A 14,089-nucleotide genomic window follows, 5' to 3' on the forward strand; every position below is an offset into this window, starting at 1 on the left:
AATAAATGACTAGTTTTCCATTTGTATTTCTTACATTGAAAATTAAGTAGAGATGATGGTTGAACTTAGAATTTTCATTTTAATTAATTGTAATGTCTCTGTTATGTAAAGAGTTAATTAAAACCTATATCACTCATATGAAAAAGTAATTGCCCCCTAAACATAATAACTGGTTGTGCCACCCTTGGCAGCACAAACTGCAATACAATGGCTTTGGAAGAATTACGTCCCAATCTTCTAGGCAGAATTGTCTTAATTCACCCACATTGGAGGGTTTTCGAATATGAACTGCATTTTATGGTTCATGCCATAGCATCTCAATTGGATTCAAGTCAGGGCTTTGACTTGGCAGCTCGAAAACCTCCATTTTCTTTCTTTTGAGCCATTCAGAGGTGGACTTGCTTATGTGCTTTGGATCATTATCCTGGTGTATAACCCAACCGAGCTTGAGCTTTAGGTCTTAAAGTGATGGCCAGAAATTCTCCTTCACAACTTTCTGATAGAGAGTGGAATTCATGGTTCCCTCAATTATGGCAAGTTCCTCATATTCTGCAGCATAAAAGCAGCATCATACCATGACACTACCACCATGTTGGTATGATGTTCTTAATGTGGAATGCTTTGCCAGGACCCAAGTTCCACTTTTCACATATCAGTCCACAGAATATTATCTCAAAAGTCTTGGGGGTCATCAAGATTTTATTTTTGGCCTTGCAACTCACCCATGGATGAAATTTCTGCCCAGTCACTTTCTTATCGTGAACACTGACCTAAACTTAGTGAAGTTCAGTTCTTAGTGCAGTTCTTGACATGTTAGTCTGTTCTCTAGTGACATCCTTGTTAATACTCTCTCGAAGAAATTTTTGTAGGCCGGCCACTCCTGGAAGGTTCACCACTTTTCCACATTTTATTTAATTTTTATTTACTGTGTCTAGTAAAATTGAAACACATTATCAATTAAATAAGGTTAATCAGTTGATTTAGTAATTAAGGGGAAAATACATTTTTCACACAGAGCCAGATAAGCTTGGATATACTTTTTTTCTATACATGATATAACTTGAAAATTACATTTTGTGTTTCCTTTGGTTATCCTTGCCTAATAAAAAATTAGTTTGATAATCTGGAACATTTAAAGAGGACAAATATGCAAAAGTAAAGAAATTGGGAAGGGACAAATACTTTACAAATACTACAGTTACTGCTGTAACTCCAAGAGCTGTTCTGTAGAAATGATTGAGAGTGTAATATGGTGTCCAGTGCAGGGCACTCCGGTACCCGGTATAGCTGTACCTCTCCAATATCATAAGACAACTCCTTACCCATATATATGCTAACACCACTGTGGTTCTATCAGGGGCAGGCTGGGCCGGGGGGCAGGGGGGCAATTGCCCCCCAGGCCGCCCGAAATCTAGTCTAAACGGCCGCTGGGTGCTGATGCTGCCGGCCGGCGCTACTTTAATACTTTTTTTTTAAATTTAATATGGCAAGCCGGATCGGCTATTAAATAAAAAAAAAATAGTATTAAAGCAGCGCCGGCCGGCGGCATCAGCACCCAGCAGACGTATACGATGGCCGCCAAATGATGGGAGCAGTGTGAGGGGTGAAAGCTCCGCCCCATCACTATGCGGCCATCAGATTGTTGGAAATCAAATCTAAAGGGCCGCTGGGTGCTGATGCTGCCGGCCGGCGCTACTTTAATCCTTTATTTATTTATTTTTAATATGGCAAGCCGATCCGGCATATTAAATAAATAAAAAAAAGGATTAAAGTAGCTCCGGCCGGTGGCATCAGCACCCAGCGGCCGTTTAGATCAGTTTTCCAGCAGTCTGATGGCCGCATAGTGATGGGAGCAGCGTGAGGGGTGAAAGGTGAGTGCGAGGGGGCGGAGCCACTTCACTTGACTTGCCCCCCAGGCCTTAGGCTGCCAGCCCTCCCCTGGGTTCTATTATATACATCTCTTGATGAGAAAGGTCCTGTTTCTGTTAACAGAATTTGACATGACCACCTACTAATCTGAAAACCCATTAGCTGTCACCGCTATTAACACATGCCATGTTTCTGCAGGTGAGGATATTTTAAGAAGCTATTCCCGTATTATTTCTAACATTTGATTTGATGTATATTTTTGACAAAGAAAAATATAATTTGCCTGTTACTTGGTTTCAGACATTCAGATAAAGCTTGATATCAGTCACGCTTCATAGTACTTCCAATATGTTTCAACCAATTCATGAGTACCTAGTGCATTGTTACTGCAGCTACACAGTAATTACAGACATTGTACGCATAAAAAGCAAGCAGCAGATGCAATAAATTAGCATTATTTCAGTAGGTGATGAAATATTAGTTGAAAATGTTCAGCATCATAGCTTCAGTTTAAATATCAGTTTATGTTGTAACATAACTCACGATTAGACTTGGATGGCATGCAGAGCCATTGCCGGCGTTGTATTTGGGAAATAAAATTCCTTATAGTATGAATTAAATTCCGGTTACAAATATGTTTTAAAATTAGAAGGCTCAGAAAATTATATAAAAGCAAGACCTTTCAAATGAATATGGGCCAGGCATATATGCCCTTAACTATACTACAAGACTACATTTGTATCCATTATGCGCACCGTACCGTGAAACCTGCAATGAAGCAGGTGGAATTTGGGAAACTGAAATGTACATATTTTTATTACATAAAATAAATAATGATCAATTGATCAACATATTTCTTTTGTGAAAAAATCAGCACGTTTAATAAAGTAGCAAGAAAAGACAGATGGGACGGCCCTTATGCATGCTTCTGTAGTAGATGTAGTGTTGGCAATCTCTGGTAAAGTAATACAACACCTGTTTCATTGAAAGGAGGACATCGACTGAAAAGAAGAAAATGGGCATTACAAGCAAAAAGTGAAAGGTTCTGTGGGCATTTCCCACCATGTTTAGAATATGGACAAAGGTTGTTGCCTACTTCTGCACATAACGTATGCAGTTTTTAATGCCTTCTCCCGAGCTTCATATGCTACATACTTAAGTGTTATACTAATTTCAGCCTTCTCTGATTTGTTTCTTTTTTAGTTGTTCTTCTTGATACTACAACAGCAATTGGGGAATTAGAATGGAAAACATATCCTGTAAATGGGGTAAGTCTAAATATGTTTGTGTTTTATTCCTTTTGGGCATGGAATGTTTACATAAAATACCAGTGTAAGCTTTCAGTTTTATCGTGCATTATTGTATGTTTATACAAAGGGTCCATAACACGAGCTTCCCCCCCCTGTGTGCTCATACTAAGAAAACCTATGATTATGTTCAAAAATCCCTAAACGCTGATTATACTTAGTGTTTCTCTGAGAAGAACAACTCAGAGGGTTATAATCTCTCTCCTCTTACCCAGTTTGTGGTGTTAGAGGTAAATAGCAAGTAGAGAGCCTTTGGTGGGATAGCCGGGATATTAAATATGAGGACTATCCTGTATTCTCATCCTTGGGGACAGTAATCAAGAAGATTCTAACCAAATACGTCCTCTTACTCCTCCATTCCTGGGGCTATGTGTTGCCTTACTCTCTAGCTTAATAAAAAATATATGCGGCAAAGGATGAATATCTGGTCAGTTTTGGATTATCTGGAGGCCAATTTAGTGAGCAATTACATCTCGCAAAAGACCAGTTTCAGTAACGCCATAGAACCCCTAAACATTTTGCTGCCACTATATAATCTTTTTAAATTAAAACAAAATGTGTGATTCGTTAAAATATACTCCCCAAAAACCTCCATTTTCAAATGTTCAGACTGTTTTTCATGCTTGACTGAGCTAACCAGATTAGAAAAAATGTTTCCTATTGTGCTTTAATAAGTAAATGTAACATCTGGCCATTGATACTAATGCCTTTTTAAACATATGGCATATTTGCATCCATTTGCAGCTCATATTTATAAATGTGCTAAATAATTAAGCTACAGCAATAATAACAATGAAATTAAAGAACAAAATAACGTTGCAGCAGAATGATTATAACATACCCCATGAAAGTACCTTATTTATCTTTCTTAATGTAACACTCGGTTAAACCCCAAATGACAAGTCTTGAGATTTGCATGCAGTTAAAACACTTGGAGATATCCAAAAAGTCTCCAGAAAACCCCCCGAAACATATGATTTCTTGTAGTAAAAAAGGGGATATTTATGCGACATGAAACAATGTGCAGTGTATCACCTTTAAAAATATAATATTTTATATGCATGATTGTATTATTCAGTTATGCATGTTGACCAGATCTGGCAATATCAAGCCAGAGAATTGGTGAACAAGCACAACTCATGACCAAAAGTGCCTGGACTCCCCTCCTAATTATTGAGTTTAGGTGTTTCAGACACACTAAACGTGTTCGCTATAGTGACGAATCACACTTTACTATATAGAAGTCTAATGGACAAATCCGGGTTTGATGCATGCCAAAAGCACGTTACCTACTAAAATGCATTGTGCCTACTGTAAAGTTCGGAGGAGGAGAAATAGTTGTCTGTGTCTGTTTTTATATATAAATATACCGTAAATATACAATCTGACCTTGGGGTGAATTTGCTAGGACGTCCACTACTGGGAAAATTCTCAACTGACTTAAATGTTTTCTACTTTTGAATACTATTTCTCTCTGTAGAATGATGGACTTTAAGTTGTTTGGAACTGGCCTTATAACCCTTCCTAGATTGATGGGCAGCAACAATTGCTTCTCTAAGATCATTGCTAATGTCTTTCCTGCTTGGCATTGTGTTAACACACACCTGAATGCTCCAAACCAGAAAACTGCTAAAACTTAGTTTTTTTATAGAGGTGGTCACACTTGCGGATGATCAATTAATCAAGTTAGCAGCACCTGCCTGCTACTTAGCATCTTAATTCCTATGAACGCAGTAAGGGTCTACTTAGTTTTTAAACATGGCTTCTCCATTTTGGCTTTATTTTTGTTGAATAAATCATGACACATTGTAATATGCCATGTGTTATTGTTCATCTGAGGTTGTATTTACCTCATTTTTATACCTGCTAAGGAACAGATGATTGTTATTATGTCCTGCCTGCTAGGTAAAAAAAACCACAATGAGTATAAACTACACAGTTGTTTTCTTAATGTTTCATTTTTTAGGATCTGCTTAAGTATTCCTCATCATTAAATTCTTCTCCATGTCTTAAGTTACAGACCCATTTTGATGGCAGCTGATTTGTTCTGGCAGGATGGAGGCAAGAATTTGCTCAGGGTACACTTCATTGTTAGGTGACATGGAAGCAGGCAGTGATTGGTTGTTGTGTTTGTCTTTAAATTATCCCACTGATTATTGGGATTATTAAAGATGGATGTAATATAGTAAGTGAATAGTTTGAGTAATGACATTATTAAAGATCTATGTTTTTAAGCCTCCACTAATAGTTACAAGATCAGTTGTGCATATGTTTTTTTGCTATCTATCTATCTATCTATCTATCTATCTATCTATCTATCTATCTATCTATCTATCTATCTATCTATCTATCTATCAATCTATCTAGATGTATTTCTAGATAGCTCTATATGTCATATACCCGTATTTGAATGAGATATATAAATAACTTTCTTTAAAATGAAAGGTAAAAAGGAGTTATTTATGACATAAGAAGCCTCTGTGATCAAAGCCATCAATTTAATTTAGCATAACTTTCAACTCTGCCTAGATGACTGGACAGCTTAATGAAATTATGTGCGGCAGAGCCAAGGAAACTCTGACATATTGCTAAAGAAATTCAAACTCAAATGATAGCACTTTATTAAAATCAAACTACTTTTAGGCATTCCCTGTAGCTACCTAAAGTTGTTTCCCCCCGGCAAGGTCATATGTGATTAAGTGGCAATTACCATAGATCTTTGTTTAGTGTTAGACTGATCATTTGTTTTATTTTAATCAGGTGTATTAGTAAAGTACACAATCAAAAGACTCCCCATAGGGCAGCTGATTCCAGACACATACAGGAATAAACACTTCCCTGTGCCATCAACTATTTTTCTTAAAACTTTTTTTGTTGGACAAAAATCATTCATTCCATCTCTATCCTATTAATCTCAAAAAAATTGCATCATCTCTGATGTCGGCAAGAAGTTAGTCTGTTGGAACACAGGTTGCCTCCTTTGAAGACTTAGACCTGGTCTAGTTCTCGCCCCAAAACAGGTCCTTTTTCCTTTAAGTCTTTGATAAGGGACCTTTGGTTTATTACCAATAAAAAGCATTTGATGGGGAAAGGGAAATAACCAATGCAGGGGCATACCGAGACACCCCTACACCACCCCAGGTTCTGAGCCACAGGCCAGCTCGAAACCTACCAAACTAACTTGAACCAAGTCAAATTAGTAAAACAAAACCAAAACCCACTGTACCAAAACAATTATCCCCAACTATCTCCGCCGCTGTGAAAAAACGGGGTAGAAACCTCCACAATCCAGTAGTAAAGGGGGGGAGGGTGAGACAAACCAGATTTGGAAAAACAGTTAAGTGAGCCTTTTACAAATAGGCTTCTACTTATATACCCTTAGTGTTAACCCCACCCATAACAAAATTGCACCAATTAAATCACTTCTTCATGCACATCCACTAGCTCTGTCAAGGCCCACTCCACTAAGCTGTGTTGTTCCATGGGCTTCATTCAACCAAGTGCCAGAGAAGGACTACAGGCGTGCATGTATGCACCAAGTACAGTCTCTTTTTTAGCTAAAAATGCCCTAGTTTTTATAATAGGATATCTCCCAAAATTGTTATCACTTACTTTGTTAACGTAGGTCCCGTTAAACATCCTTGTTGGTCTTCAGACTTAAACCACAGATTATATTACTATTTAGTTTTTATGCTGAAGGTTGGACATTGAAATTAACTATTTGATGAAAGTGCTATTTCTTCTTTATGAAACAAGGCAATTTCATTGAAATCTACAATTTTAAACATGTTGATTTCGCGACCAATTAATTCAACACCCAAAAACGTAATGATTGGGAAAAGGCTGATAATGAGTCAACAGCTGGATCTGAACTGATAAATTACACTTTCAACACTTTATATTAACTGTCTTCACATTGTTGTTGTGATATCAGATAAAAGAACAATGTTAACTAAGAAGCTTGATTTTTTTTCCCACCAAGAGGTACAGCAACATTTAAAGAATGCGTTGATTAACAATCAGTGTACTTTAATGATATCATTTGTCTTTAGGACAGTCCTTCTCTTTCTGCTTTCTCTGCATATATTTGAATATCTATCTATCTATCTATCTATCTATCTATCTATCTATCTATCTATCTATTTATCTTTCGCACATGTATCCTTTGCTTCTCAGTTATTTAATAAGGGAGTATTCTGTAGACCCCAGAATAAACATTTTGGAGTGAGATGTCAGAAAAGATTAAGGAACATGTATAGCTTGGCGGGTTGGCGGAGAGAAGGGATGTGGTAGAACCATTTCAATGTATAAAGAGATTCAACAAAGTACAAGAAGGAAGTATATTTCAAACGAGGAGTCATGTTAGAACGGTAGATCATAGTCTAAAACATCTAAGTGAGATACTTAGATGTAATGCAAGGAAATTGTACTTAACCGAGAAGGTGGAAGTTGAGTGGAACAACCTTCCAGTAGAAGTGGCAGAAGTTAATAATACGGTGAGAGAATGTGTATATGCATGAAATGGGTATATTGTCTCAATGAGACAATACAGCAAGAACAAACTGGGACAGACTAAATTAAGTGGATGGGTATTCTTTCTATGTTTCTGTGAATGTATGCAGACATTGTATGCACCAAATAATGTATCACCCGGCATACTATTTACAAGGAAATGTTATTGTATTGTTTTTCCATTGCCTATGCTGAGAGCTTATTGTTGGATTATTATAATGCAAGTATAAATTGATTAATGTTAAGTAATTATATGCAGCACCTGTGTGTATTTAATACAGTCTGCTGTTTTCACAAGGAACATTTCTGGTCTTCCTTATGTGTCTTTTAAGGACATTTAATGTGCTGCCAAGGTAAACGGAGCTGAATTAAGAATCATACATTTTACTTTTTCCAAGCTGTCATGCACCAGGTAATTAAGTCAAGAGATTTACATTTATAAACTTGTGCAGTGTATGATAGGGTTTGAAAGTTCTTAGCATTCTGCAAGATTTTTTTTATCCAAGATTTTTTTTTAAACATTTTGCATCATATATTGATTATTATTAATTGGAAAACATATTGCAAATTGCTATGATAATCAGGGTAAATCTAGTACAAAAGGTACTTCCAGCTGAAAGCGTAAGAAAATTAACTCTTTCATGCGTGAGAAGATCTTGAAATCTTAAAAGCAAAACATGAACAAAAAAGCTACATGGATCATATCGACTGACCATCTTGACATTGCCCAATAACCCATGGGAAAATTTCTATTTCTTCAATAAGTAACACATCTTACCATGATAAAACATTTTAAAAAAAAATCCAAAATGAACACGAATTCATCAGAATTTAATTTTTTTTATGTATGTGGAACGTTCAGCAAAAGTACTTCTCATGGAAAAAGGCGCTTGGTTTCACACTGTATAAATCGTCCATTCATTGTATTTGTCAACCAAGGAAACGTTTCTCTTAATGTTTTATTTCTATTTAGAGACCGGCTATGCAATTTTGTTTTTTGCTTATACGATTTACCCATTATGAAGAGTAAAGTGGTATACTAGCAAGTTTAAAGTTAAAAATAAAGAGATAAAGTCTACTTAATGGTGCTATTCCGCATTAGGTTTCTAAAACAAATAAAACTTAGATATCCTTCCCTTTGAACAAACTTTTAACAAACTTTTTCGGTTTTTTTATGGCAACGAGTGTTCCTAGCAAAAAACTATGGCAACAGTTCCCTTGACTAAAGAATATTTTTTGGGAAAGGTTTAGAATAATATCTCAAATGCGTAACTTAGTTATAAAGGTGTTAAATTCAGCAGAGTAGGTGGAACAGCATCTTTAAGTGATGAAAGATGCCATCTTACTGTCATGTACAATGAGGGACGGACTGGTGATGAACCTGCAACCTCAGTTTTTATGCTCACGTTGTGTGCGACCGGGCATACCTTGCTGCTGGGCGCATGGATTGGCAGATCGGGTGAGTGTGGGGTGCCAATAGCCAGCTGCCCACTGGGCGTTTGCTTACAGTTTATAAGTGTAAGCAAAAAAATGTGGTATGGCACTTTATATACTTTAATTCTCTGCAGGTTTCAATGCAACTGTTTATTTCTCTTGTTGGACAAATCAGCATTTCCTGTTATCATTCTGATTGCAATAAGACACTTTTTCACGCACTTGATTTTTAATGTAAGCATAATTTTGGAGCTCACTGTCTGATTAAACGCGCAGGGCCTCCAGCTGCTGCCTTATTTCTGAAGTGTTGGGAGGTAGATTGAGTGTCTTGCATTAATATTTATGGCAATATCTCCCAGTACACATAATTTGTCTGCAGCAGATCTGTGAGCATGCATAAGGTTGACTGTGAACTGCATTGTTAACACTACTTCTTTTTTTTGTCCTATAACGCTGTACAAAATGATTTGGTTTTATATTATAGAATTGACTGGCAACTATCCTACTTAGCCCAAAGCATTTTAAATATACTCATATTATATCCATGACTACACAACAATAGTTTTGCTCATATAATTCCATTATGTGAGTGAAATATTTCAGATAATGTCTCCGGTGGGGAAAAACAAAAATGATTTGTTATATTTCACCTAAGCTTTTTCATTCAAATTAGCAACATAATAGTGTTTTGCCAATATGTTTTCCAACAGCCTATGCATTTTTCTTAAAGCAACTGACTGCAGTATGGATAGTAGGATTTACAGATATATGTCAACAACTTATCATAAAGAAAGTGTATGATAATAGATTTATACGGCACAAAGGGCTTGATCCAGAGACAGTTTTAACCTTTAGTGGTGTTAATGGTGATTGAAAATGCATTGTTTGTGATTCACCTAGCTGACTAAACCCAAAATAGATTGTCCTATGTTTCACAGTACAGCCACACTGTATTCAGGAATGGAGCCTATGAGCATAGTTAGACAAGGAACAGATGGCAGTGTAGACCACCACAGCAGGATATTGGTACACATGGTCAAAACATACTGAATCAAGACAACCCAGGTCAGGATTCCCGAGAGCAGTGAGGTCAGGACAAGCCAGGTCAGGATAACAGAGGGCAGCTAGGTCAGGACAAGCCAGGTCATGAGACCAGGGACCAGTGAGGTCAGGACAAGCCAGGTCACAAGACCAGCAAGCAGAGAGATCAGGACAAGCCAGGTCACAAGACTAACAAGCAGCAAGATCAGGACAAGCCAGGTCAAGAGATTAGTGATCATGAGGTCAGGACCAGGCAGGTCATGAGACTAGTGAGCAGTGAGGTCCGGATGAGCCAGGTCACAAGACCAGTACACAGCAAGGTCAGGATACAAGAAAGCAGTGAGATCAGGACAAGCCATCTCAGGATACCAGAAAGTAGCAAGGTTAGGACAAGCCATGTCAGGATACCAGAGAGTAGCAAGGTTAGGACAAGCCACATGAGGATACCAGAAGGCAGTGAGGTCAGGATAAACCAGGTCAGGATACTAGAGAGCAAACAAAGTAAAGACAAAGAAGGTCAAAAAAACTAGGAGACTGGACAGACCATTAGTGAAATAAATCCAAGTAGTAAAAAAAAAACTAATCCAGTGAGTGAGCAGGGTTAATCTAGGCTCCAGGGTGCAGCCTGAAGATGTCACAAACATTATTTAGGGAAGGAAACAGCAGGTGCACTCTCGCTAGCCGCCAAAGGGGAGCTGAGGATGCAGCCATACGTTTTTTGGATCTCAAATAAGTCCTAACACTGTCTCCCATGGCTGCCACGGGAAAGGTTGGTTCATGGGCCAGTTGGGGAGATCAATGGAATAATATGCTGTTGCAGCACGGGCGTCCATTGTAGATCCTACGTGACTTTCATGCAATGCTTTGCATCTGGACATCACAAGGTGGTTCTTCAGGTAAGGTAGGTACGGTTATGCTTCCCCACCTCCAGACCATCCCACTCCTGCTTCTTGTGGTCATGAAAGACTTCTATCAGTATTCTCCTTTGAATACTGTTGAGGACCATGTTAGGGAAGAGTGTAAAGGCATAAAGGTTATACTGTACAAACAGGTCTGCTGTGTAATTGCACATAGGCATGTGTAAAATGATATGTGGATATTTGTTACTTTATCAATATGTGAGTGATATTTTTTGTATGGTACTTTGGTTTGCACCCAGGTCAATATATCTATCTGAGTGTCTAGTAAGCTTGCAAGCAAGACCCTCTTTACCTAATCTATTGGTTTGCCTTGGTCTGTCAGTTCTAGTTTTGTCATACCCTTTGAATATACTGTATAGTAAGAAGCACTAAATAAATGAAAGATAATAAGAAAAAAAAAATTAAAAAAGAACAGACTGCTAGCAGAAACAAAACAGAGAAATGTTTTTTACAAACAAGTTTCCCACTTGCTGTTTGCTGGAAAAAGTGGTAGACCCAACATTTGCCTGAAATGCACACTTCTATAAGCTATTAGGAATATTAAGAATAATTAAATTAAAAACCTGTGTGTTGCCACTGAGAATATATCATATTTTTGTGACACCGTGTAATTAAGTCATGCTTTGCCATATACAGTAAATGCAGTACAATAACAGAATAAGATGTGCCTTCCCAGTCCTAGTATGGCATTAAGGCTTTGTAATATGAATTATAATAGCTTTTGCTCCATTACGCTGCAAAATGTTCGGATATAATTATGTATGAAAGAAAGTTTCTTTTCATCACAAAATATAGTACTTATACATTTTTAAAGATCTCACATTGGTTTAAGAGACGTGTCAAAAATGACAAAATACCTACAATCTGTTGTGCAATGGGACACAGAAGTAACGCTTTACTCTCCATATATACTTTAGCTTAGAATGTAGTGGGAATGGGATAGAAAAATAAGAGGTTTTACTTCTAAAACCATTTTTGTTTTGGGCATCCCATTGTGTATACATGCTATATAATGCAAATTTACCACGGATCTTGCCAAAGGCCTGCAGAAGCATACCAAGCAACATCACAAAAAAAAGCCAAAAAGGGACACTTTTGTTGCAGGAGACATGGTTAGAGCTTGATTTGTTGATGTTTCTGAACATCATCACTATTGTAACCTTTAGAGCTGTAGAACACTTTGAGCTCCTAGAAAAGATGGACATTAGGGGCAGAAAGAGAGACATTGGAATTTGGGTCCAAAAGAGGGTCTGCCATCCCAGAATAGGACACTTGGGAATTATGCATATAGTAGAGTATTGCTGAGCCTCAGAGGCAAACCTTTTGCTCTCCAGGTGGGGAAAGGTTAGTTCTGTTGCTCTCAGCTTTCCTAGCGAATTCTAAATGATTTCATCCACTTTTCCCACCCACATGTGCCTGGCCCTTGTCTGGACCTGCTTTCTTAGCACAGATCCCACACGAAGAAGAGGTGCATAATTTCCTGGGTCTTATGCTGTATGTTGCACACTGGTGATTGCGTCCGTGACTGTATTTCTCAGCAGATGCCTGAGGAGCAGTTTATGCAGTTGTCTCTTCTCATTACTAAAAGAGAACGCATTTTCAAAGACCACCCTCAATCTACAATGTGCAATACCACCCAAAGCAAGCTGTTACTAACCAAGAGTGGCTACATATAAATTCTGTAGGAAGTTGCAATTGTACAAACTTAATTTAATGAATTTTGCATAATTTAAAAAAAGACCCTTGATAAAATGTGTACGTATTGATTTTCCACAATTCTAGTAGAAAGGCTAAGTATGTTGCAAATCAATGTTTCCTCTATACCATTAATTATCTTCTAGCCTGTGCTATACCATACACTCTATGAGCACAAACCAATTTTCTGTCCACCCTCTGAACCCTAGGATTGGTGCAAGGATTTCTGCCACCCTAGGCAAAACATAATTTTGCTGTCCCCTGGCTCCACCCCCACAAGCCCCTCCCCTTTCCCACACCCACTTATACGAGTCCCACTCCTCCCCGTAGTGACTGCGTGCCTGCGCTTACTGAATGACCGTGGCTCGCGGCTGCAGCCTGCACTGCCTGCGCGGCTTCTAATGAATGACCGCGGCCGGCCCTGTCTTCACCCATTACATTTTGATACTTTCTTTTGTCTTGAATTGGTCTGCACTAAGATTTGTGAGGTATAATAAAATGACAACATGTAAGTTTAAAACAAATGGTGGACCACTTGTTTAACTCTAGATGACCAAGAAGGACAATACCATACAATTGTCTCTTTTTTTCACACCTCCAGTCATCCAAAGGGTCCATAAAAGAGAACAAAACATAAAGAGAGCTTACACAAACTAAGCAAAACTGTGAGAAAAAATGCAGAGAATATTGATAGCAATACTCCAGTATGTACCATTATTTTTTTTAGTTGTTTATGTTTTTTAGCATAGATGTCTCCAGTGTCTCGGAGATCACAATAGAAGCCATATCAGCCATCTCTAGAAAGTAAAAATAATGAACACTCCAAGGCACCTGTTAGGATTCAAAGTTATTAACATATAGCAAGTCAGCAAAAAAAAAAACCACTTTCTGAAAATTCATCTGGCATTTCTTCATTTGAAGCTATATTTTCTCAATAATGTTTTTGATAAACTGTGTACACTTTCACATGTAGAGCCCACTCAGCCTGAATTGCTTAATAGGTGAGTATCCATCCCTATGAAATAACATCTGTAAGCAAGAAAAAAGTAAGCATTTAGATACATTGAGGTGGAAGTACTATTTCTCCTCCATTTTATAAGGTTCCTATTGGGACTGGATGTGTTATAATTTGGTTTCATGTACTGTATATATGGATCAGTGGTGTGTTAAGTCTAATGCAAAATCAGAAATATTTTATTAGGAGGAATTCTCTGGAGACCTTACTGTTTTTTTCACAGTATTTTTTTGATGTTGAAGATTATCAGGCTCTATAATCGGAAAAACTGTATTGTGCTTTATTGGAGTAACCTC

The 14,089-nt window shown here is 37.7% G+C and overlaps 1 protein-coding gene across 1 annotated transcript in view; it reads left to right on the plus strand.

Annotated features, from left to right (window-relative positions):
* Nucleotides 1-14,089, plus strand: part of LOC128473574 (ephrin type-A receptor 6-like) — a 71,339-nt gene that overhangs the window by 19,903 nt on the left and 37,347 nt on the right. The window contains exon 2 of the mRNA XM_053455831.1: nt 3,073-3,137. Within this exon, the coding sequence (XP_053311806.1) occupies nt 3,073-3,137 (65 nt within the window). The remainder of the gene's footprint in view (nt 1-3,072; nt 3,138-14,089) is intronic.

The sequence above is a fragment of the Spea bombifrons genome, chromosome 2, assembly GCF_027358695.1.
Source record: "Spea bombifrons isolate aSpeBom1 chromosome 2, aSpeBom1.2.pri, whole genome shotgun sequence".
Taxonomy (NCBI): domain Eukaryota; kingdom Metazoa; phylum Chordata; class Amphibia; order Anura; family Pelobatidae; genus Spea; species Spea bombifrons.